The sequence below is a fragment of the Epinephelus fuscoguttatus genome, linkage group LG21 (assembly GCF_011397635.1).
Source record: "Epinephelus fuscoguttatus linkage group LG21, E.fuscoguttatus.final_Chr_v1".
In the NCBI taxonomy this organism is placed as follows: domain Eukaryota; kingdom Metazoa; phylum Chordata; class Actinopteri; order Perciformes; family Serranidae; genus Epinephelus; species Epinephelus fuscoguttatus.
In genome coordinates, this window is record NC_064772.1 from 32,863,901 (window position 1) to 32,888,344 (window position 24,444).

The window sequence follows — 24,444 nt, forward strand, 5'->3', positions numbered from 1 at the left end:
GCTGTGGCGATAAAAAATAAGAGTGAGAAATAATATATAGATTATTGCTTATACTTCTACTGCATCCTTAGTGGCTATTACAGCTATAACTTTAATTTGAATTTATCTTTTGACTGATTTATGTCCAATGAATTAACCGCTTTAATATGTAATATTTTCTATTATGACTTCTAATAAAAGATGATTTTACAAAAAGCAATAAAGCATATTTTCCCACAGGAAAACACCCAGCAGTTCAGTGGAAAGTGATGTCCTGTGCATCCGCAGCGGAGCAACGTGAAATTTGTTTTTCATCTGAGAAAACGGAAGAAAGGGAAAACGAAACCTACGGAGAGTATCGCGCTGGCACCTGACATTAAAGCCTACTCCACCTCCGCACTCATCGACTGCACTTCCTCTGTTTACTTCCTTCTAAACACGCACCGACCTTTCTCAGTCTGTCATTCACACAGTGTTGGACTAAGGAGACACACGATGACGAGACGACAGTCGCGATAAGCTTCTGACTCCAAGATTACGGCAAGTACGGCTTGTTTTTTTACCTTAATATATCTCATCTGACGTGATCAACATCCATGTTTAATCTGCTGAAAATAGCAGCTAAATATTTAAGAGTGTTTATTACGAAAACAGCATTACCAATTATTACATAATAATTGTTTTTTCTACAAGTAAGTATTCTGATTGTGCACATAGTGTGATATAGAAATGTAACCCTGTGGCTTATTTGTTCAACTTTAACATGAGGTCTGGTGTACTATTTTAAAAAAAAAAGTCTTTTGCAGATGTGTGTGATTTGCATGCAGTAATAAATGTATATGAGCTGGACTCCTATTCATAACCCACCGCTCTGTAAGTTTGTTTTCCAAATAGATTCTAGGCAGCTGCTGTTTTTATAGATGTAAAATAGGGTCCGAGCTTTCCCAGGGGCTTCCCGGCTTCAGTGAAACTCCCCTCATTTGCTTGGAAAACAGTTTTCTAGGCCCCTCCCAGCTGCGTGCCCAGCCAGCTCAATCATAGCCTCAGTGCTTCAGTGAAGTGTCACTGTGCATCCTGTGCTTTTTTAAGTCATTCTCTCTCTGATCGCTGACAGGATCCTGTCAGAGTCTGAAGAACTGAACATTAAAATGTCATAAAATGACCTCCTGATGTTTCATTTTAGGGTGAGCAGCACAAGTCGAGCATCAAGATGGATTACAAATACGATAATGGAATAGAACTGCTGCTGGCTCACATGAATATAGAAGATATCATCAACGCTGCAGAGACTCTGTATCAGCTTGAGGAAGAGGAGGAAGGAGCATTGTCGTTTGAGGAGGAGGGTCTCTCCCAGGAGGAGATGGATGAGAACGAGGAGGCAGGGGACTTGGTGGGTCAGCAGAAGGACTATGTGGACGGGGTTGGTGGTGTTCGGTACGGGACGGTGACAGACCTCCTGTCCTTCGTCAACCTGCTCTCTAACATGCAGACGGCAGCCCTGCAGCACCTGCCTGAGGAGATGGGCATCCTGCTGAACAAGGTGAGAGGTTTTTGCCTTTTGATTGTGCATCATGTGCATAAAAATCAACTTTCTCTCACATCTGTTAACTGACCTTTGTTTGCAGAAGGAGATGGCGATAAAAAAAGGCCGCTACCAGATCAACATGGACGTGCTCCTGTTTCCATGGAAACTGACCTACAAGAATCACGGCTCTGACCTTGTGCCCAAGGGCTCATTTGGGAAAGTTCACTTGGCTCAGGACATCACCACCAGGAAGAGAATGGCTTGCAAACTGGTGAGTCCTGCTGAGCAATAGCTGGAATCCAGCCAGTGCTGACTTCTCGAAAGTCTTACCAGAGGTGCCAAACATTTCACCTGCCAAGTACGACCTGTTCACTGGATTCCTGTGTTTATGTAAGACAAATGTTAAAGTCAACAAGACATCTGGCACGTTTTCTTTTAAATTCAAAAGAGGAACTGTGCTATTAAAAGAAGAACCAGTGGGGTTTTTTTTGGTAACAAACTTACAAAATGGGTCAAGACTAATGCAATAATGGAAACTGAGCAGCTGTTGTGACAAAATGAAATTCATGATAAGAAAATCAATATATCGGCATGTTGTGATTTATCCTCTAAGTTCCTGGCACACCTTTCACAACACTTTGTTCTTTTCTTATCTCTCTGATGCAGCACTCCTCATCTACGGGGAGGTGAAGAGCTTGTTTTCTCTTTTCTACATGAGCAATATTGACAAATGAGGGGCTGTTTTAGTGTCCTGCCTTGTGTGGTGTTATCATCAGAATTTTATGTTGACACAGCGTATTGTACACACAGTTAAATACACAGAGATGGCTTACTGGCACCAGTTTGTGTGCTTTGTATCTGAGTTACAATAGATTTCCTGCATATCGGCAGACAGGCATGTAACAATGCATGTATTTATTTCATCATCATCACTATCCTCACAGATCCCCATGGAGCACTTCAAAGCAGCCGATGTGGAGTTCCAGGCCCGGTTCCGCCACGAGAACATCGCCGAGCTGTACGGCGCCGTGCTCTGGGACCAGAGTGTCCACCTGTTCATGGAGGCCGGGGAGGGCGGCTCCGTGCTGGAGAAGCTGGACAGCTGCGGGCCCATGAGGGAGTTCGAGATCATCTGGGTGACCAAGCAAGTCCTGCGGGGTCTGGAGTACCTGCACTCACACAACGTCATCCACCACGACATCAAACGTAAGAGCAAAGGAACAAAAGTTCTTGCACCTGTGTGTTGCTGATGTATGTGCTGCGTTGTAGTAAACTCACATGGTCCAGGAAATGTTGTAATGTCAGTTTTTACCCTGTTTACGTCAAAGTCAAGCCACAGACAGTTGTACTTGTTAATTCTTAGGTGGCGAGCAGGGAGGAGGTGAATCAGTACAAACATCTACAAACCAAGCAGACCACATTCTTACACATGATTGTTGAGTGTTATATAATTTCTCCCTCTGAAGGTCTGATGAGTGCATTTTGAGGAAATGAAGCCAGGTCACACTGTCTGGCAACTGATAACACTGATGACAAGAAAATAGGCTAGTTACAGCGGGTGGGGCACGGCTGAGGTTAGATGCGAGGTAGTTTCGCGTTAGTTGACTAACAGCAGCACAGACAGGATCAAAGCATTCTCCAGAGCTGTTTGTCAGCCTCATGGCCTGAAGGCTGTTTGGTGTCTGGAAATTCCAGTTTGCTTCTCATGCACTCTTAGGCTTAAATGCAGGGTCCAGAGAAGCAAGTGACTTACGACAATGGCCAGTCTGGTCCTCTGACATGTTGCTGTGGTTGTGAGTGTTTCCTGCCTGAGATCAAAATATGTAATTATACCTTGGTGAGGTTTTTAAGTGCAATGATGAGACTTTTCACGAAAGGCTCGCCCTCAAATTATCTCTTAAATTCCTTGGCTAAAGGCACGTAACATGCTCGTCTTCGTCTTGGGGGGTTTTGGTGGCCCCTTCGTAGTTGAAATCAATGCAAACAGTGCAAGCTACTTTCCAGTATGTTTGAAAAGTCATTAACTATGACCTACAATGCCAGCCTACAAAGCAAAGCATAAACACTGAAACTACTGTACACAGCAGCCTCCCTGACAGACGGTGCCATAACTATTATTTTCTCTGTTTCCTTTAGCCAGTAACATCGTCCTGATGTCAGACAAGGCAGTTTTGGTGGACTTTGGCCTGACGGTGCAGATGACAGAGGATATATACATTCCCAGAGACATGAGAGGAACCGAGGTAAGAAAATAACATGATCTGATCTCATAAAGCAAACATGTCTTCTGTTTCTGTTTGTGCTTGGTCTAAATCATTACTTGTTTTCATCTCTGATCTTAAGTGTGTGTTTTTGCTAGAAAAAGTAGCACTTTTCTCATGACTCAAGACTCAAGCTAGACTCCCACAGGGATTTAAAGTGGGATTTAAGGAGTCCAAAGTCTTGTCAGCACTTGTCTCTGCCTTTTCCAAAATGATTTAAACCCAATGATTGGCCAGCGTCGTTGCACAGCAGTCAGTGCACTCATTGACCTCCCTGATGTTAATAATAGTCTGCTTATGCTAAGGAAGTCTCCACACAGATGTAATCAGCACTTTGGAAGTTTTAGGATTAATCCAAGAGTTTTCTCACGTGCCTCTTCTCCCATCATGCATCTGCCTAACTTTCCCACGTTGTGACCTGTGTGTGTGTCGGTCTATATCGGTCTTTGCACATGCACCCTGGGCCTCTCATGGCTTGGCTTGTGGAAAGTCCCAGGGCAGACACCCAGCAGTAATAATAAGAGAGACAGAACTAGCAAATACACCGGGCTGCTCAGGCTTACGCTAACATGGGAGAGCAGGCTGGAATTTCCAGCAAAGAAAGAGATGGACTCTCTTAGTGTGTTTACTTTTCACACTCCAAAGGCCAACGCGCCTCCTCACTGCCCTTAACCTGACACACACAGTGCTGGTCTAAAGGTTATCTTGTTTGCTGAGACAGAAAAACCCTTAAACTGTGACAGGTTGTTTCCTGATTGCGGTTTAGCACTGATACATGCATTTGAATGGGAAACCAGTAAATAAGGAAGTACTTTTCCTGACACTTTCCTCTGCATCCCCATCATATCTAATTCACGTTGTTATTTGGGTTTTTTTTTAGATGTACATGAGTCCAGAGGTGGTTCTGTGTCGAGGACATAACACCAAGACAGACATCTACAGCTTGGGGACCACCATCATTCACATGCAGACCGGGAGCCCTCCATGGGTCCGGAGATACCCACGCACCGCCTACCCATCATACCTCTACATTGTAAGTGGTGTAGTTTTTACGAGCCAAGCTAGCATCCCTGTTTTGACATTCAAAGACATTCATAGTTCCCAAAGGAAGCTTAGTGACGGGTTATTTAGATTGTTAATCTTGGCTTTATAGCGAAATGTCTCAACGGCTATTGGATAGATCACCATGAAAGTTTGCACAGCCATTTATTGTGTATTTACTATTAAAACTAAAGACTGTAATTGAGGTAAAAAAAAAAAAAAAGGTCTTATTCAAGAGTAGAAACACTGAATTGTCTCTACTTGCAGCAAAGCAAGATTTGACCTATTTTCTGACACCACCCCTTAGCCAATTATTACATTTAATTCACTGAAACTCCAAGCTTTGGACCTCAGTTTTTATCCATCTGACAGTTTGGTTTCTTTGCAATTAGCTTCACACCTGCTCAACAAGGAGAACAGATTTAAACCACACGTACATGCCACAAGTTAGATAGTATCTTTTATGTTGCTGCATCTGAAAAAGTGACACACTTTTCTGTGACCTTATTTAGGTCTTCCACAGCCTCGATTATCATGAGATTAAAAAAAAAAAAAAAAAAAAAAAAAGAAAAGGCTCAACATGACTGACTGCAGGGTGTAACCTTTGGGCCACTTAGTCAGACTACTTCTGTTTATTTGAAAGGTTTTCCATTACATGGGTTCTTGGCTTTCAAGAAGTCCTGTTTCTGTTTTTGAAATGGTTATCAGCTCTTTTGATTTACTCACTTCCTCGTGAAACTGCTGTCATGGAGAAGTAATGCTGCGTGGTGGAGCTGCTGCTACAGGCTGAGCGTAGTTACTTCTCCTTGTTCCGTTTTACCACAGACAAACTTGTTTTACATGCTGCTACTCACAGTGACAAGAAAACTGGGTCACAGCTGCTGGAGGAGTTCCGTGTGGCCTGTTGTTTTTTTTTTCTTTTTGTTATTTGGAAACACTGACTGTAACTTTTTTCCCCTCTCATGCTGCAGTTTGCTCAAGCCTAGTTTTGCCTTATCTCTCTCCCAACAGATCCACAAGCAGGCCCCGCCTCTGGAGGACATAGCAGAGGACTGCAGCCTGGCCATGCGTTCCTTCCTGGAGCGAGCCCTGGAGAGGAACCCTGCTCTGCGGAGCTCGGCGTCTGAGCTGCTGAAGGATGAGGCCATCAACCCGCCCAGGGAAGATCAGCCGCGTTGCTGGAGTCTTGACTCAGCCCTGGAGGAGGCCAACCACATCATACTACGGCAGCAGAGCCAGCACCACGACACCACACAGGGTAAGCACCTACGTGTTAAGGTTAATTTGGTTCCAGTGATTAATAATGATACTTTCCCTATTTAAACATGTACTTCTTTCTCTTTTGCAGAATCTTCTCTGTACTCTGAGGACTCCGGCCACATGCGGAGGAAGGGCTCCTTGTACATTGACCTGGGGGCCTTGTCAGGTTATTGTAAACTGGTGACAGGGCCCCCCACCTCAGAATACGGCTAGCACCTGACCACAGCTCACCCTTTATGTGGCTGAAAGCCAACTGATAATGTACTTTATAGCCGTTTTTAAATGGTTTATTGTCAAAGGACTGATGAATAGATCAGACAGGTGGACAGCTGCAGGTGACATCACTTATTGAAGAACTGCAAGACTCAAGATGACTTGTAATGAATGGAATTAGCTCAACCTTGATGTTGAAATGAGCTGATGTGACTCAACAACACTGCAGGACAGTGGTTGGAACAGATGTATCGTCTATTATTGAGCATTAACTGTTAGCTATTGGTATAACTTCTCAGAGCTCCCTACATTGTTCTATATTTCAGTGTGGCAGTTAACACAGTAATCAAATGTATGCTGTTTTTTTCTCATGAAACTGTCTAACGGTCTTGAAAAAGAAATTATTTATCACTAAAAATCTGTAAGCTATGTGTTTAAGTATGTGTGCGCTATGCAAACATGTATATGTAGTTCTTAATGGACTTCCTCTTGTTAATTCCTGTGGAATAAGAATAGCATCATGATGCTATGCAAATGGCGCTTCTGTGGAATGCATGTGATATCTAATTTGTGTTTTGTACATCCCGTGAGATGAGGCCTGCTGTGCTATGTACTGAAAAAAAAGAAGAAAAAAAAGGACTGTTTTACTTCCGTTTTCTTTAGTATTGAGCATAGAAATTGCCCAAAGTTTGAAAATGTGTCATTAAGCAATAAATGCAATAACAACAAAATCCCAGTCTGTGTGTGATTTTTTTTTTTTCGTTGGTCAAGTTGTACACCTTTATGACTAAGAGAGATTCTTGTGAAATTTAAACATTCACTATATCAGAATGTTTCACATTCAGTCTGTTGATAACATGTACTTTCTTTTATCTAACTTTATGTCATGACTATTAGACTTGCAGTGTGTATATTACTCCATCTCTAAGCACCAAGGGTGGTTTTTAATTGGTATCTGATAGACACGGTAGTCTCGATAACTGATGAGTGTTATAGGAAAGGACAGAATGAGTTTTCTCCGTCCGTTGAGGGAGACTGGTTTCATAGTGAATTGTCAGGGGACACTTGAGTTCCCCTCTGTCTCTCTTTACTGTTAAAGTATCGGTGAATAAAGAAATCAGACCCAGCCAACTGGAAAGTGCAGCGTCTGCACTTAATGCACCCACGCAGACTCTGGCATGGAACTGGGACTGTGGAAGCCTCATGATACATCCATGCTAAGTGCTCTGTGAGGCTGTACTTAAGCACAGTGGTGCTACATCCTAACGTCAGCATGCTAACACTATGACAGGAAATTTCTCCAACAGTTGCAGACCCACTTCAGTCAAAACCACAACTATCAACCTTGCTGTGGCATGATAGCAAAGTCAGGGATCCCCAGAGGCAGTTGGATTTATCCTTTGATACCATGGATGCCGAGGAAATGTTTCAGCGATCCATAAAATGTCTTATCCAGACCAAAGTGGTGGATCGACCAACAGTGATATGCATTCACTTTGCAAGCATGGCTAAAATAGTTGTGCTCCAGCAAGTTAAGAGGCATCACAAATTACTCAATAACCTATTTTGGACTTATTCAAATGTTTCACTTTCATATCTCTTTTGGATTTCCCAGGCTACTTCAGTAATCAGTTTTGAAATACTAATGTAAATACTAATGTATTTCAGTATTTCTTTTGTATGCTACTTTAAACTTCCAACTTTTCTTTATACTTCTTATCATGCATTTATAGTCTAGAACTAGTTGTTTAGGTTATGTTTTGTCACAAACAAGTGTGTGCAGCAGAAATATTTCAACATATTGTCACTGCAGATCAACTTGTTTTTCCTAAAAACAATCTGGGATTGTAAGTGCACAAAGGTTTTTACGACAGATAGGTTTTTGAATGTTCAACTGCCCAAAACCAAGCAAAACACACATGTGTAAAAATCCCGCAACATATAGAACACTGGGAAGGCATAATGCAAGATACATACTTTTACTTCTGCTGTTTTAAGCACATATTTATTATAATTTCTAATGGAGTGATAATGGAGCATTTTTCCATTTTTGTTTTCCTATTTTAGGCAAGTAAAAAATCTAAATACTTTATCTCATATTGTTTAGTTGCTATGGAGATATTTGAAGTAGCTAGTAAATACTACACCCCACATGAAGCAAAACTGCATGACTGGTAATGTTCCTGCTGTATTCCAAAGTATATCAGCACGAAAGAGCAACAAAATGTTGAGAAAACTCCAGACTAGCATTTCATTGGAAAGTGCTTAGTGTGGACTTTCCTGGATTCCCCAGCTACCAAAATGAGGCATCAATCAAGTTTTAGCAAAGCCCTCTACTTCATTGCATTTAATTGTTCTTATTTAGTCATGGGCAGTATCTAGTACTGATTTTGCATCAGGGAAACCCAAGTGATTAAAATGTGTGAAGTGTTTTTCTCCTATCTGTGGCTCAGGCCTACTCTTCCTCTTTCTATAAGCGTCACATGTGAGTGGGTGGAAAGCTGCGCCGTGGAGGGGCTTGCCTCAGAGTCTGATGTGAAAGCAGCAGCGTGTGCAGTGACGATCAATGGTTTCACAATGAGTGTGAAAGACAAATACTACCATCTGCTGGTAATGGTAGATAGAACTCGAATGATCTCACCATTTATTTACTGCATTGCTGCTGAACAGATGAAATAGGCATATTTTAATCCCTGATACAGGGATTTAGGTGAATCTATATCGGTGGCTCTCCTGTTTTATCTGACCTCGTGTGAACTGCTGACTCTACAGGAATTAATAACAAAGATTTCAGATGGAGTAGATATGTTGTTAACATAGCTTCCCTCCATGCAGTTGTCCTACACCTATCAGCCACAACATGAATGAATAAATGAAATAAAATGAAATCAACAAAAACCATCTTAGTCTTTCCACTGCTGCAACAAACACCCACTGATTTTTCATTTTAAATGCCACTTCAGTTTGTTTTTCAGTATAGTTTTACAGTTTTGTTGGCAGCCAACTCTTGTTTCCAAGGAAAAGCCCTGGTTGTCAGGGGTGTGATTCCTAACAGTGATTAGAACTATAGAGATTGTCTTTTTTTAACCTGTACAGCAGTTATAAAGCAGGTTCCACCGAGATTTGAACTCGGATCGCTGGATTCAGAGTCCAGAGTGCTAACCATTACACCATGGAACCTCTGACTACCTGTCAAACCCGTTTCAAACATGACATCACCATTCATGAGGGCATACACCAGTAGAAGGAAAGATGATAAGAACAAGAAGGAGCACAGCGTAAAAGCTGTGAAATGCTTCTGTACTAACACTGTAGTTTGTCATATGAGTGACATTACTGCTCACTTTACTTCCCCATTATCATGTTACAAGCACTACCTTCAGGGAAAAACACCAGCTGTCAGCTGTCCACGCCTCCAGTGGAGAGTGTGACCTGAATGCAGCGCCTTAGACGGCTCGGACATCCTGACTGCAATTATTTTCTACTAAATAAAAAATTCCCGAGTACACATAGCAAAATTGTACTGTTAAATGCTCTAAATAAACTAGAATTATTGCCTCAAGTTGTATGCCTCAACCTCATATGTAGCCATGACGATGGATGATGTTTCCAGTATAGATGTGGCTGCAATGAGGAGAACGATATTTCTTATCTAACTGAAGCCATTAGCCCCTTTTCCACCAACATTTCCAGGAACTTTTATTACCAGGAATTTATTTACCTGAATAAACGAATTCCTGGTAATCTGTGTGGTTTGCGTTTCCACCGCACCTCAAAGTTCCAGAAAATTTATTCAGATCAGGCCGATGAAGTAGATGATTCGGTGTGTGCCCTGTATTTGGTTCCGCGAGCTTAATGGCTGGTAACATGGTAACATTAGTGCTGCTACAGAGATAAGGGGCGTTTTGTCTCAGCCAGCAGCTAAGTTTAAAAGTATTTTAAGATAAGTGTCAAACTAAGTTAGTCTACATACAGACAGCTGTCATTTGAGCTTATTAGTAACAATTCACTATCAGCCGAACTAGCGTGTTGTCCTTGTGTAAGACATAATGTTAGTGTCGGTGGATGAGAGACTGTGGACAGAGCATATTGAATATCACTGTCTATATGTTTACACGTTCACGCTTGCTGAAGACAAGTATTGATAAATTACTGGCTTCTTACTCACAAAGGGTTAATGTCACTTACAGTAACGAGTGTAGCTGCCATCAACTCGAGTCCTTTTCAAGTTATCTTCACTTCGTTTCCACCACGGCAGCTCGGCTGTTCACCGGTTACCGTGTCATCTAGATGTGTGTGTGGATGTGTGTGGAGAAGTTCAGCACCGGCACAAAAGAATCAATACTGTCTTTGATAATTTAGCCCTGTGGCTTATTTAGTAATGGGTTTCAGTACCCATCCTTAATCAAAACACAAACGAAGTGAAGCTTGTAGAAATGAAATAAAGTTTGCAGCAGCTGCCCATGCCACGAAGTGCAGAACGCTGCAAGTGTGTGTTCCTCCAATCAGCGTTCTTCAGCTAACAGCCCCACCCCTCAAGAATTCCAGGTAATCTGAAAAGTCCTACCCCCCTACTAGGTACTTTTTTCAGGGAACGTTTGGGGTTGAGGGACAGTATTTTACCCGGGTAATTTCAGTGGAAACGCGCCAAGGCTTTTCAAAATCCTGGGTAAATGAGAAAAGTTCCTGCAGTGGAAAAGGGGCTAATGATTCCTCAAGAATTCCTACCTTTATTATTGTGAAATATAAATTTTACACCCACAATTCAACATGAAATCAGGTTCCACCGAGACTTGAACTCAGATCACTGGATTCAAAGTCCAGAGTGCTGACCATTACACCATGGAACCACAAAAGAGCTCGGAAAAAGAGAAAAATCTGTTTTTCAAGAAACCAAGAACAATATTTCTTATTTAAGTGAAGCCATTGCTTCCTCGAGACTTCCTACTAACAATTAATCTGGCAACAGAAAGAGGCAGTGTTTATAAACCACAGAAAAACAATGGATAGCAGTGACACCGAACTGTTTGCCCCATTTATTTGACTAGTTCCAAAGAAAAATGCAGATTGTTGTTAGTTGATATGATGACAACACAGGTTTTAATGTAAATGCCACTTCAGGGTGTTTTCCACTTTGAAAATTTTAATACCGGCCAAACCTTGTGTCCCCAACATAGAAAGAATTGCTGAGTTTCTGTCACAATGTCATGTAACAAGCAACATTTCCAAGGAAAGGCCCTGACTGTCAGGGGTGTCATTCCAAACCCAGACTGGTTTCATGATGAGATGGCCGGGAACAGAACCCAGATCAAACCCTTGGGAGGCAGCCATGCTTACCACTATACCACCATCACTACAGAAAAAGAAAAGTTCCACTGTTGAATCGTCCGTTCATGTCAGGAATATGACTCAGAGAGGAGGGAAAAAAGGAGGAGGAGTGAAGAAAGGAGTCTGTATCAGCAACAAAGAAAGCTCCTACTAAAATATCTTCTTAAGACTTCATTGAATTATAATCCAAGTCTTTCCTTCACTGAGCAGCAAACATTCGGCAAGTTTATGTCTTTACTTTTTTTATGAGGTAGTTATGATATTCTGATCCCCTTATACGAACAACAGTTGTGTATACACGTGTGTATAGTTGCTTCTTTTTGTCTGAAGTGCTTTGATCTTTCCAAATCATTCTCCATTTACAGCTGTATGTTACACATTATATAAGTATTAGCTTATGTCATTGCATCATTGTACCCACCAGTATTTCAGTTACACCTGTTACAGTGATCACTATCACCTCAGTACATTCCAATGATATCTTCACTCACAGTCTTGCTGTATCTTCTGGCCTTTCTAATGCAGAAACTTGCATTCCTCACAGCTCAGTAGTGTCTGTTAGCAGAGAACTATGCAAATGTCTAAACTGTGTAAGTGCCCCTCACTGCTGTGTGCAATTTGAGGCTGCACTAAGCATGAGTGGAGTCCAACATTTAACTCTGACCACAAAGCGCCACCCTTACCATTTCACTCACTCAACAGCACCATCTGAAGGTGGACATCAATACTGCATTAAGTACTGAATTATGAACACTGCAGTTGGTAACATTCATGAAAATAATTTTTTATCATACTTGCTGTCACTATGTCCACACAGCATTACATGAGACAGACTTTACATCAAAAAGATAATTATGTTCTCCTCCTCCTACTGCCTCTGATGGCATTTGCTAGAATCTACTGAAGCTCATGGAAGAAGAAAAACCCCCTCAAGTCCTCAAGAATTCCAGGTAATTTGAATAGTCCTACCCCTCTACTAGGTACTTTTTTTTTTTGGAAAAGCTTGGGGTTGAGGGAATTTTTTCCCCAGGTAATTTCGGTGGAAACACGCCAAGGTTTTTCAAAATCCCAGGTAAATGAGAAAAGTTCCTGCGGTGGAAATGGGGCTAATGATTCCTCAAGAATTCCTACCTTTATCTTTGTGAGATATAAATATTATACCCACAATTCAACATGAAATTAGGTTCCACTGAGACTTGAACTCAGATCACTGCATTCAAAGTCCAGAGTGCTTACCATTACACCATGGAACCACAGAAGATGTAGGATCAGGAGAAAAATCTCTATCTTTCAAAAAAACCAATAACGATATTTCTTATTTAACTGAAGCTATTGGCTCAAAAAAGCCAAAGCCACAACAACAAGCAACGTTTCCAAGAATAAAGCCTGGCTGTCGAGAGTGCAATTATAAGGAAAGTGGAGTATCTCTGATTTAACAATGAGTTGAAGACCATTTCTTTCAGCCTTACGCTGCTCTGCCATCTAACCTCTCTTACATTAAAATTTTCGATAGAAAAAAACCCATCATGAACGTAAGTAGCAAAATGCTACTTTCAAATACTCTCAAGAAACTAGAATTTTTGCCCTGGCCAACCAGGAAGGTTGCAGTTTACATGTAGGTGAAGATTCTCAGTCATCCAAGCATCACTTTGACCAAGATTCACCTGTATGTGCAGTAGTCTGTAAATGTATCATTGGCGGGCACCTCCTGCTCAAAAGTGCCTCTCGTTGTCGGCAGGACTCGAACCTGCATGGGGAATCCCCAATGGATTTCTAGTCCATCGCCTTAACCACTCGGCCACGACAACTACAAATATGCTTTGATACTGTCTTCCTTGTCTCACCACCAGACAATCACAGACAATCAAATTTTTGAAAAGGACACACCCTCCCGGAAATGTGCGCTCCCCCTTTTCTCGTCTGCAAGGACACAAACACACAGAGAGCTTGAAAACGGATGCCAAGAGATTTAACTCTGTTTTATCAAATGTGTGCTCAGTCCACAAGATTGTGGAAATGAAGGACCTACAGCGACTTTGTTTAAAACTTTTAATGCAATCGGACTATGTTTACAAGTACAAGAGTTCAGGGAGCCACTGAAGGACCTATTGGATCTGCAACGTAGGGAGATTTTTTAAACTCTGAAATGGTATCCGCTCATCTAAACACAAAATGAGGGAGAAAGACATCAGTCTTTAGTTAAGCAAAGCGTCTAAAGACTGACTTCAGAGTCTACTGTCATCCCAAAGCTGCGCCAAAAGCAACTAACTGCAAAGTCGACATTTTATTTGACATTTTTTATGAGTGCTACAATCACCTGTATGTGCAGTAGTCTGCACATACAGGTGCCTTCCCATCGCTGAGCCAAAAGCAACTGACTGCAAAGTGAACATTTTATCAGTGCTAACCATTACACCATGGAACCTCTATGATGACTGTGAGACCGTTTCTGGCATATCACCATGACTGTGGTCATTCAAAGAAGGTATTGCGATCAGAGTGTAGAAGCTGTGAAATGCTCCTGCAGTGCAAGTAGTAGGAGCTTCATTTTACTTCCCAACTCTCAAGATACAAGCACTGAATCCAGTGAAAACTGGACCAGCTGTCAGAAGTGGGATTCCAACCCACGCCTCCAGGGGAGACTGCGACCTGAACGCAGCGCCTTAGACCGCTCGGCCATCCTGACATCACGTACCTTTCAGTTTTCTACTAAAAAAAGAAATCCTGAACAGAAGTAGCAATATGCTTCTTTCAAAAACTCTCAAGAAATTAGAATTATCACCCTGCAAAGTTGCAGTTTACATGTAGGTGAAGCTTCTCAGTCATCCAGGCCCTGGTAATCTTAAGTACTATATCATAGGCAACTGGACTTGCTTGAGTTTCTTGCAGACGTTTGGCCTCTCATCCAAGAAGCTTCTTGAGTTCTGCTGCGGAGTTCCCAACCTTTAAACTCTTTGTGGGTGTGAAGCCTTACACAGCGGTTGAGGTCACATGTGAGCTCTGAGTTTCAGAGTTATTAAGGTCACCCGTGAGTCGTTGACCCACTCGGCCATCTTGTGTGTCATTAGGGTTAGATGGGTCCAGGTGTGAATGGGTGTTCAGTCGCCTAAGGAGGCATCCCAAGACTGCACTGTAGGTGGGTGATAAGTGGTGTCGTAGGCAACCTCCTCTGTTTAACGATGGTCGTTCTAGTTGGAGTGATGGAGTAACACCAAACCTGGGTCAGTTTCTTGCAGCACTATACCACCAATCACTGCGGACATGTAGAACATTTGCTGCCTGTGTGCTCACTTTCTGTCAACAAAAGCAAGCACACTGGAAGAAAAGAACTGCGATGGCCGGGAATCGAACCCGGGTCAACTGCTTGGAAGGCAGCTATGCTTACCACTATACCACCATCGCTGCACAAAATGTGTTTTAATGCAAATTCAGCAATTTATCTGAACATTGAGACTGAATAGCGCACAAAAGGACTTGAACTTGTGGATCAAGGGACAACACACAAGAGGGAGCGTCCACTTACTCAACAGTTATTAAAGCATCACTTTAACACTGATACTTCTCCTAGAATCACCTATATGTGCAGTAGCCTGCAAATGCGTCATTGGCGGGCACCTCCTGCTCAAAAGTGCCTCTCGTTGTCGGCAGGATTCGAACCTGCGCGGGGAAACCCCAATAGATTTCTAGTCTATCGCCTTAACCACTCGGCCACGACAACCACAAGTGTGCTTTTATTCTGCCTTCCCATCGCTGAGCCAAAAGCAACTGACTGCAAAGTCGACATTTTATCAGTGCTAACCATTACACCATGGAACCGCTATGATGACTGTGAGAGGAAAATCAAGGGAAACTGTGAGACCGTTTCTGGCATGATATCACTATGACTGTGGTCATTCAAAGAAGGTATTGCGATCAGAGTGTAGAAGCTGTGAAATGCTCCTGCAGTGCAAGTAGTAGGAGCTTCACTTTACTTCCCAACTCTCAAGATACAAGCACTGAATCCAGTGAAAAGCACCAGCTGTCAGAAGTGGGATTCCAACCCACGCCTCCAGGGGAGACTGCGACCTGAACGCAGCGCCTTAGACCACTTGGCCATCCTGACCTCTCTTACCCTTCATTTTTCTACTAAAAAAAGTAATCCTGAACAGAAGTAGCAATATGCTTCTTTCAAAAACTCTCAAGAAACTAGAATTATCGCCCTGCAAAGTTGCAGTTTACATGTAGGTGAAGATTCTCAGTCATCCAGGCCCTGGTAATCTTAATTGCTATATTGTAGGCAACTGGACTTGCTTGAGTTTCTTGCAGACGTTTGCTAACCATTACACCATGGAACCTCTGTGATGAGATTCCATGGATTAGCTGGGAAACATCACATTTATTCACTTTACATGGAGCTACATATAATACTGAATTACGTTAAATGTTTGTTGAATGTGTTAGTATCTCTTAATAAGTCATCAGAAATCAGTAATCATCTTTAGAAGGAGCAGATATTTACCTTAAGCTAGCTCGGGCCATGTTAAAGTTAACAATATTTTAACGGAGCAACTCGAGCTAATTGCTAGCATGCTCAGTCGAAAAAGAAAAAAAAAAAGCTTTGAGACGGCTGTCAGAGATGGCAGAGGTATGATCACATAATCCTGTCATAAGGTGGTGCATTCCACGTTTCATTTCCCAACTGCTTTTGGAAAGAAAAATAGAGGACTGTAAACAAAGGGTTTGCTGCTTTAACAATGTTTAAACTATAATAAAAAAAACTGAAGTGGCATTCATAGAAAAAGGTCAGTGGGTGGTTGCACTGAAAACAACATGTTTGGCTGCGTTATTGGGCCAGTTTAAGAAAGCTCAATAAAAGCTCAACAATGGAAAGACTGTTGGATTTTAATTTAAAGATGTCTTCAAAATATATTTTAGTAGGAGCTTTCTTTGTTGCTGATACCTCCTCCTTCTTCCACTCCTCATCTTTTCCCTCCCTCCTCTCTGAGTCATATTCCTGGCATAAATGAAAGACTGTGCAGTGGAATTTCTCCATCTTCTGTGGCGATGGTGGTATAGTGGTAAGCATAGCTGCCTTCCAAGCAGTTGACCCGGGTTCGATTCCCGGCCATCGCAAATGGTTCCCTTTTGAGCACTGTTTGTAGAAGGGTACATCTGCTTGTCTTGTTTTTATGTTAAGTTGTTAAAGATGTATGGCTGTGTCACTGTATACAAGAACCTGGTTAAATACTAATTTCTCTGTAAAGCTTAGACAGTTGTGTTATTTATTTGGTGACAGTGGTGACCTGTCATACCTGCAACACTGTATCTTGTTTGTCATTACTTGTAAGATCTTTATTTAGACAGCCATTTAGACAGAATTTCTATTGAGACAGCCATACACTTAAACTGCAGACTAATACTGCTGAACAAACAGGAGGCTGCTTGGAAGAATTCACTTTCTGTGAAGTTGTTAGCAGTGAAGTAGTGTTGTTAGTGTAGTATAAATTGACAGGCAAGTGTGAAATGTTGACATTTTGACATCATTCTAGTTGGGGCGGTTGTCGTGGCAGTTAAGGTCCTAGACTAGAAATCCAGATGGGAACAACATCTTAAGATGTCACAGAAATTTACTGAATACTGAATTGGTGACACTAATCTTGGGTGTCCATCTTGAAATTGCCATAATTGTATAGATCTTCTGCACTGCTGGGTTGAAGATGAGTGTGAAGCAACCACGTTTCAGAATATGTCTATTCTTTGCAGCCACATCTAGACTTGCAACATTGTCCACTGTCATGGCATGCTATTGTTGTATACCATGCCTATTCAATTGGTAGCTCTTGGGCCATATGCAGCCCAGAAACAACCTCTGAGTGGCCCGGGCAGGGATTGGTACCGAGACCCCGTATAAAAGGGCCAGAGGCAAAATTAATCAAGACCGTAATAATAATTAGCTCCAATATAATCAGCTCTTTTATCATTATTTTTTGAAGTTTTGGTTTCATATATTATCATGCTGCAGCCTCTCTTCTGCTCTCTGCATGTCAGGGCTGACCTCCTCCTCAAAGCACACACACACACACACACACACACACACACACAACAGAATGAAGACAAACAACAGCAAAGAGGCTGCAGTGCAGGTGATGGGAATATAACTTCAAGATTACTCAAGTTGACAACAACTACGCTTGTTACTGTAAGTCAGTACAATACAACTTATGCCAGGAAAGAAGCCAATACTTTATCAATACATGTGTTCAGCATGTAGAAAGCCATATTTCAGTCTGCTCTGTCTGCAGTCTCTCATTCACCGCTATTATGGTTTTTGATCACAGCACATTGCGCTAGCAAGGCTAACTAAAATGAAAGCTGTATGTAAGTAATCTAACACTTTATCTTAACCTGAGGCAGCTGACCTGCAGACAGTGAGTCTCCTCAGTAGAGGGGGGGGACAGAGAGTAGGATGAATGACTGATACCGATGTTTGTGTTCTTAATGCTCACATAACGTTATTTTTTCACTCAGTACTGCGATGTCAGGAAGACTTACCCTTAATTGACATGCTAGATTTGTTTCCAGTGAGGTATTATGGAGTTTATATCGTGACTTTGTGGTTGTAAACATGACTGTTGCTGCTATAGACTGTATTAAACTATATCCTGTGTATTTGACCTAAAAGGAAAATGTCAGGAGGTGAGTTGTGTGCATGTGTGTGAAGGAGAGAGGGGAGAGGGAGAGAGTGTGTTATTAGTTACTGATTATGCCACTTATTACGCTTCTAGATAGGCTACTCTCTGCTGAAATGTGGCCCATATACACTTTCTGATTTTAAAATCCGGCCCCATTGAATTTGGAATTGACTAGCGCTGTTGTATGCCGTCATGCTATGAAAAGTAAGATATCATGTCAGACATTTTGACAAGACTGCTGTGGAGGTTCCATGGTGTAATGGTTAGCACTCTGGACTTTGAATCCAGTGATCCGAGTTCAAATCTCGGTGGAACCTGCCTTATAACCACTGTAGAGCTTAAAGAAAGAGTCCTTTCAACTGCTGAGTCTCTACTCTGACAGCCAGGGCCTTTCCTTGCTTGTTACATGACACTGCAACAGAAAATACAGCAATTCTTCCTATGTTACGGGACATGAGGTGTGGCTACTATCAAAAATTTCCAACTATACTGAAAAACAAACTGAAGTGGCAATTACCTTTAAAAGGTCAGTGGGTGTTTGGACTAAAAACAACACCATTGGCTGACTTTGTTCGTCACATCTCCGAAAATGTCTGTGTAAATTTCAAAAAAGGCGATATTTGGATAAACTTTCCACGCACTGGAGAATATTAAAACTTCATAAAGTGACATACTAAGAGCCACAGCCTTACAGTGGAAATTAAACAGACTTAGCTGCGCAGGATATTCGTGCATGCCGTGCAAATGGAAGTTTGTCGCTGATATCAGTTTTTTCACTGCCAATCACATGGTGTAGCCTACAAAAAGTGTTGAGTTGAATTGTTTTAGTTCCTACGTTCCCATTCATTTATACCTGGTGTCTGGTGTCCACATCCAGATCAATTTCCAATCCGATCACGTTCTGTCCCGCTGATGTCACATCCTCCTCTTCTTCTGCAAACATTTCTAGCAGCAGACTACAACGGCATGTCCCATGCGCCGCAATAACAACAATAACAACAAGATGTTAGCCACCCGTAAAGTCGCGTTATTGTATGGACACTTTTGTCGGACCAAATGGAGAGCAGATACTTTGTCTCACTGTGACTCCATTCTCAGCTATCATCCGTGTTTTCTTTTTCTTGGCAGCTACCCGCTGGGGGTTCTCGTTGTTGTTACCTTCTTCCTTCTTCCTGTGTCAAGCTGGCGCACCTTGCTTACATATTTTCGCCCACGGAGTTGTTGCATGTGGATTGGAGACGCATTTGCATTTATACTTGTGTTCGATGCGGTCACAATGCATCCCTGACCAACTTTGGAAGTGATTTGGCAGATCAAATAACAATCCGTCCACAATGCATTTCGAGTGTATTTACACTTGTACTTTCATGTGGTCAAGAGCAATCCAATCACAAAAAACACATGTTAATGCAAGGTGTGAGGGGGTATAAGATCTCTTTCTTTAACACAAGCTGTGATCATAATGCAGGTCCCACCGAGATTTGAACTCAGATCGCTGGATTCAGAGTCCAGAGTGCTAACCATTACACCATGGAACCTCCACAAAAGCTGTATGACTGTTTCTGACATGATATCGCCATGAATAATACATTTTTTTTTTTTATTTAAAAGCGCTTTTCTCAACACTCAAGGACACTTACAGAGCATTAAAAACACAATTAAAATCACAATTAAAATAAATAAAAACAGACAAGAGTGACACAAAGTAAAAATGGATGTGGGCAATTAAAGGGAATATGCAATTTGGAACAGATGGGTTTTGAGTTGTGATTTGAAATGTGGTAGAGAGTCCACGTTTCTGAGGTCCGGGGGGAGAGAGTTCAATGGGGTCATTGACAATAGCAATAATGGAGTCATTATCAGGATCACAGTGTAGAAGCTGTGAAATGCTTCTGCACTACAACGAACACTATAGTTTGTCATATGAATGACATTACTGCTCACTTTACTTGCCCACTATCAGGTTACAAGCACTGCCAAAGGGAAAAATATCAGCTGTCAGAAGTGGGATTCGAACCCACGCCTCCAGGGGAGACTGCGACCTGAACGCAGCGCCTTAGACCGCTCGGCCATCCTGACTACTCTCTCCATTAATTTTTCTATCAAAAAAAAAATTACCCTAGGTATAAAAAGTAATATTCTACTGTTGAATAATCTAAATAAACTAGAATCCTCCATGCCTCCAACCTGTAAAGCTGCAGTTGTTATCCTTGTCTGTTCAGACTCATATGAAGCCATGACAGTTCACAATGTTTCCAGTAAAAATGTGGCTGCAAAAGAGAAACCTGTTCTAGAATGCGGATGTTTCACACACATCTGTCCGGTGATGTTTCCAGTCCAGCACCTTTACCGCCATGACCACCCTCACTAGGAGGGAGCTTTTCAGATATTTTTCGTAGCATGCCTGGATAAAAGAAAAAATCTCACTTCAACACTTTTTTTTTGTCAAATAATAAATCAGGACTGGGTGCATGAGGGCACATTACAATAGCATTAGGAAAAAAATCTGCGATGGCCGGGAATCGAACCCGGGTCAACTGCTTGGAAGGCAGCTATGCTTACCACTATACCACCATCGCAAGTCACAGACATGTCCTCTGCACACTCAGCAGTTCATGTCAGGAATTCCACAAGAGAGGAGGGAGGGAGAAGAGGAGGAGGAGGAGTGGTGGAGAGGAAGCAGGCGGTCGATCACCAAAACTTCCACTTTTTTTCTTGCCTTTGTGATTTAGGATCTGTCGTTCTTCAGGCATCAGTTGCATCTGTTAGCAAAGAACTGTGCAAAGACTCCCACTGTTCAAGTGAGTATTGCTTCCAAGTCACCGTGGTACAAAATATTCCACACCACACCACAAGGTAGGAAAAGACAAAAACAAAGCTCTTCTGTATTCAGAAAACAAACTGTGCAACAGGAAATGAATTATGGTGCGTGTAGCCTGGCAGCCACATCAGAAAATGACTGTCTACTCAGAGCAGAGTATGTAAATTACATGCTCAGCACAGACACACAAAGAGCTACAGATGTATGAGGCCACACTGCCTCCTGCATGTGTGAACAGAGCATTACAAATTCCTTCAGCTGACTACCAGGCCACATCTGATGTCATCACAGCATCACTGCTGTCAGCGTAGGACTTAAAGGAACACTACAACTCCCAATCCTAACACCCCTGTGTTACACTGAATTTGTGAAGAAAACGGCATGTTGCTTGCATGCTTCCACAGTGAACAAAGAATCCCTAAACCAAAAAAAAAATTTCAGTAATTGAAGTTACTGGCGTCCATAATCAACAACACCAAAATTATATCAAAACATCACAGACTGAAAGTGAAACTTGTCTGTGCTTTCACTTTCTGTCCCAGTTAGAGAGAGCCGATGGCAAGGTAGTGCAGTGTGTTTGTGTCTACACACACATAGAAAGTGTGGGTATTGTCTGCTTTGAGAGTGAAATTGGCTTGCTAAGTCATCTGTACCGTACTTCCAGCATCATGCTGTGTTCCCACCAAACGCGATGAACGCGATTTAATCGCTCATAACGCGCTGCCCGTAACGCCCGAGTTTGGACGCCTGATCATTTTGTTAATTTGCGCGAGTAGCGGGGAAGCCGGCTGTGCTAACTAGAGCGAAGCTAGTGCTAAAGTTCATAGCACAACCATTCTGCAAACTAATTAAAGACACATATTTACAGAACTTACCAAGTAGACCAGTCTCCCCGGCGTCTTTCACCCAAGCCTGCTCCTTTTTGTTGCAGTCTCTGTAGAGTAGACACGTAGTATCATATAGCTCCGGGTAGCCACTGATGACCATGGCTGAGATAACCACCATCGCTGCTTTGTACCTGCTCTGGAAGTCCAAAATGCGTTGGAGGGCCAAAACGCCGTCATTTTTGGGTTCACCCTATCCTGCAGAAGCGCATCCAGCTCGGCAAGTTTCACCACCTCCTCCAGGAACTCCGTCTGGATGATAGCCGCTTTCAGCGGTACTTCAGGCTGACTGGGGCCCAGTTTGAGGACCTGTTGGCGAGGGTTGGCACCAGGATCTCCCGGCAGGACACCAACTACAGGCTGCTCCATTTCAGCTGCGGAGCGTCTGTCCATCTGTCTCAGGTGAGTAGCAGACCACTGAGCTACATCCCCTCTGTTTGATGGATTGAAGACAGCAGTAAAAACAGAGCATGAATGAGAGATCTGGGTGCTGGTAAGATGGAAGGAAGTTTACCACAGTTCTTTTACACATACTACTCACCTTGTTATGATGTATTATTGCTGGTTGAAAATCAGGAAAGTATCCCTCACAGTTCAGCAGACAACGCATAAAAACAAGCTACCGTTGTCGGCAGGATTCGAACCTGCGCGGGGAGACCCCAATGGATTTCTAGTCCATCGCCTTAACCACTCGGCCACAACAACATATTGCCCTATAGAAGTTTATACTTAATCTTGCTTAGTCAATATTGACACAAGTGAATCATATTTGCAGGGCCTATGAATTTCTGATAACAGTACAAACTCCTGGCAGCTGAGTAGTCTCAACACTTTTGTGAAAGGTCGATCGCAGCTACAAACATGTTATGCATAAAGAATAATAATAATAATCATAAAGAATTACTGAAGCACTACATAAGAATTCAGAAAAAACTGTAAAGTGGAAACTGGAAAGATCCAGAGTTCTTGATGAACTGTTTAACTATTTAGTAAAGCACACTATACTACGAGCTCAACATGCAGTAAATCAAAGACTGTGGTCTCTGGACACTTACAATTCAAGAACACAAAATATTGAGCTTAGTCTTGTTAAAAAATGTATTTCTAATAATAAGTTGTTTATATTTTTGGCAAAACTACAAACTGTAAAATGACTGTCTTGACTGTCCCTCTTTGATGTGGAGTCAATTTAGTGTTTTGTCTACTGATTCATCTCAAATATTATTGAGCTTGAAATATGACTAAAGTGGGTTCCTGCTAAAGACACAAGAGGCTTGTGAAAAAAATGCACCTATCATTTTTAGTTCTATATATTGACCACAAGATGGCAGTGGTTCACATTTCTCTACAAGTCACCCCTTAGTAACACACTTCTAAGTTACACACGCTCACAGTGGTAAATGAAAAGGGACAAAGTGTCATGTGTGGGAAAGTGTACCTTGCAAGGCTGTGGAAGAATGCAGTTAAATGTCCTCTGTAGGCTGTATCAGTGTGAATATCATCCTCTCAGACACCTTCAGAACCATCCTCCAGAAGTCTCCTAAATGCTGCCCTGAACAAAAATTTGCAAACAGGAAAAAAAGCCAATGTCAACCAATTTAGTGGCAATGGTACATTTTAAAGAGTTGAGAGCTTTACCTACATACGGTGCCACCTCAGGCATGCGTGAGGAGATACGATACAGTCCAGGAAGTCACTTAAGTCATCACGTTAAACTGACTTCCCATACCGCCATCGCTGCGCCAAAAGCAACTGATCAACTGAGTTGGCAATTCCTATGATCAAAAATGTTTTCTATGAAATAAAAATATCGTAAGGATTACAACTTATAGACTGTGAGACAACACACAACAACTATTATCAAAGCATGACTTAGGTGCAGTAGTCTCCAAATGCATCACTGGTGACTCCGACTGTGGGCAGGATTGAAACTTGCACAGGGAGTTTCATTGGATGTCTAGTCTATTGCCTTAAGCAATGCCCACAGCATGCACATATTGGATGACCACTGCAGCAGCTTTCCATGCAACGCTGTGAAGCATTGCAGCAAAGCTGAGTGAGGCTGCCTAAGCCACTACCACTAGATGGCAAGAAACTTCCCTTGATGTTCAGAACTATCTCAGTAGCTGAGAAAGACTGGTCTGTTGTGAAGTGTTCATCAGGGTTGCATGCAGGTCTTGTTCTGTCACTGTGTGTACTGTACTGTCTTTAACCTGTATAGTGGGTAGAAAGCAGGTGATCATAAAGCAGGTCCCACCGAGATTTGAACTCGGATCGCTGGATTCAGAGTCCAGAGTGCTAACCATTACACCATGGAACCTCCTATGCATGTCAAGAGACCGTTTCTGACATGATACCACCACGCATGTGGGCATAAAACAGCAATGATACAGAGGGTTCAGAGTCCCCCAATCCCAAATGGATCCCTTACAGAATCGTTGACTCAAGCCCTAAGCCCTTA

At 42.2% G+C, this 24,444-nt stretch overlaps 1 protein-coding gene and 15 non-coding genes across 17 annotated transcripts; 3 read left to right on the forward strand and 13 right to left on the reverse strand.

Moving 5' to 3' along the window:
- Nucleotides 1-328: 328 nt before the first annotated feature.
- On the forward strand, nt 329-7,022 carry map3k8 (mitogen-activated protein kinase kinase kinase 8). 2 transcript variants are annotated; one of them, XM_049564754.1, is made up of 8 exons: nt 329-523; nt 1,163-1,519; nt 1,605-1,775; nt 2,449-2,710; nt 3,641-3,747; nt 4,646-4,798; nt 5,818-6,064; nt 6,155-7,022. In XM_049564754.1, exons 2-8 carry the CDS (start codon nt 1,190-1,192, stop codon nt 6,277-6,279), a joined length of 1,395 nt encoding a protein of 464 aa, XP_049420711.1. In that variant the 5' UTR covers nt 329-523; nt 1,163-1,189; the 3' UTR covers nt 6,280-7,022. The 2 variants fall into 2 exon arrangements, with proteins under 2 accessions (XP_049420711.1, XP_049420713.1); XM_049564756.1 differs by having other exon boundaries at nt 329-519.
- A 2,365-nt stretch (nt 7,023-9,387) lies between these two features.
- Nucleotides 9,388-9,459, reverse strand: trnaq-cug (transfer RNA glutamine (anticodon CUG)). The gene has a single exon. It is a non-coding gene; the product is annotated as a tRNA-Gln (tRNA).
- A 1,598-nt stretch (nt 9,460-11,057) lies between these two features.
- Nucleotides 11,058-11,129, reverse strand: trnaq-uug (transfer RNA glutamine (anticodon UUG)). The gene has a single exon. It is a non-coding gene; the product is annotated as a tRNA-Gln (tRNA).
- Nucleotides 11,130-12,788: 1,659 nt separating this feature from the next.
- trnaq-uug (transfer RNA glutamine (anticodon UUG)) lies at nt 12,789-12,860 on the reverse strand. The gene has a single exon. It is a non-coding gene; the product is annotated as a tRNA-Gln (tRNA).
- A 473-nt stretch (nt 12,861-13,333) lies between these two features.
- trnas-aga (transfer RNA serine (anticodon AGA)) lies at nt 13,334-13,415 on the reverse strand. Its single transcript has one exon. It is a non-coding gene; the product is annotated as a tRNA-Ser (tRNA).
- A 795-nt stretch (nt 13,416-14,210) lies between these two features.
- Nucleotides 14,211-14,293, reverse strand: trnal-cag (transfer RNA leucine (anticodon CAG)). The gene has a single exon. It is a non-coding gene; the product is annotated as a tRNA-Leu (tRNA).
- Nucleotides 14,294-14,937: 644 nt separating this feature from the next.
- Nucleotides 14,938-15,009, reverse strand: trnag-ucc (transfer RNA glycine (anticodon UCC)). Its single transcript has one exon. It is a non-coding gene; the product is annotated as a tRNA-Gly (tRNA).
- A 234-nt stretch (nt 15,010-15,243) lies between these two features.
- trnas-aga (transfer RNA serine (anticodon AGA)) lies at nt 15,244-15,325 on the reverse strand. Its single transcript has one exon. It is a non-coding gene; the product is annotated as a tRNA-Ser (tRNA).
- A 301-nt stretch (nt 15,326-15,626) lies between these two features.
- trnal-cag (transfer RNA leucine (anticodon CAG)) lies at nt 15,627-15,709 on the reverse strand. The gene has a single exon. It is a non-coding gene; the product is annotated as a tRNA-Leu (tRNA).
- Nucleotides 15,710-16,647: 938 nt separating this feature from the next.
- trnag-ucc (transfer RNA glycine (anticodon UCC)) lies at nt 16,648-16,719 on the forward strand. Its single transcript has one exon. It is a non-coding gene; the product is annotated as a tRNA-Gly (tRNA).
- Nucleotides 16,720-18,523: 1,804 nt separating this feature from the next.
- trnaq-uug (transfer RNA glutamine (anticodon UUG)) lies at nt 18,524-18,595 on the forward strand. Its single transcript has one exon. It is a non-coding gene; the product is annotated as a tRNA-Gln (tRNA).
- Nucleotides 18,596-19,744: 1,149 nt separating this feature from the next.
- On the reverse strand, nt 19,745-19,816 carry trnaq-cug (transfer RNA glutamine (anticodon CUG)). Its single transcript has one exon. It is a non-coding gene; the product is annotated as a tRNA-Gln (tRNA).
- A 458-nt stretch (nt 19,817-20,274) lies between these two features.
- trnal-cag (transfer RNA leucine (anticodon CAG)) lies at nt 20,275-20,357 on the reverse strand. The gene has a single exon. It is a non-coding gene; the product is annotated as a tRNA-Leu (tRNA).
- Nucleotides 20,358-20,785: 428 nt separating this feature from the next.
- Nucleotides 20,786-20,857, reverse strand: trnag-ucc (transfer RNA glycine (anticodon UCC)). The gene has a single exon. It is a non-coding gene; the product is annotated as a tRNA-Gly (tRNA).
- A 1,749-nt stretch (nt 20,858-22,606) lies between these two features.
- On the reverse strand, nt 22,607-22,688 carry trnas-aga (transfer RNA serine (anticodon AGA)). Its single transcript has one exon. It is a non-coding gene; the product is annotated as a tRNA-Ser (tRNA).
- Nucleotides 22,689-24,231: 1,543 nt separating this feature from the next.
- trnaq-cug (transfer RNA glutamine (anticodon CUG)) lies at nt 24,232-24,303 on the reverse strand. The gene has a single exon. It is a non-coding gene; the product is annotated as a tRNA-Gln (tRNA).
- Between the last annotated feature and the right edge of the window lie 141 nt (nt 24,304-24,444).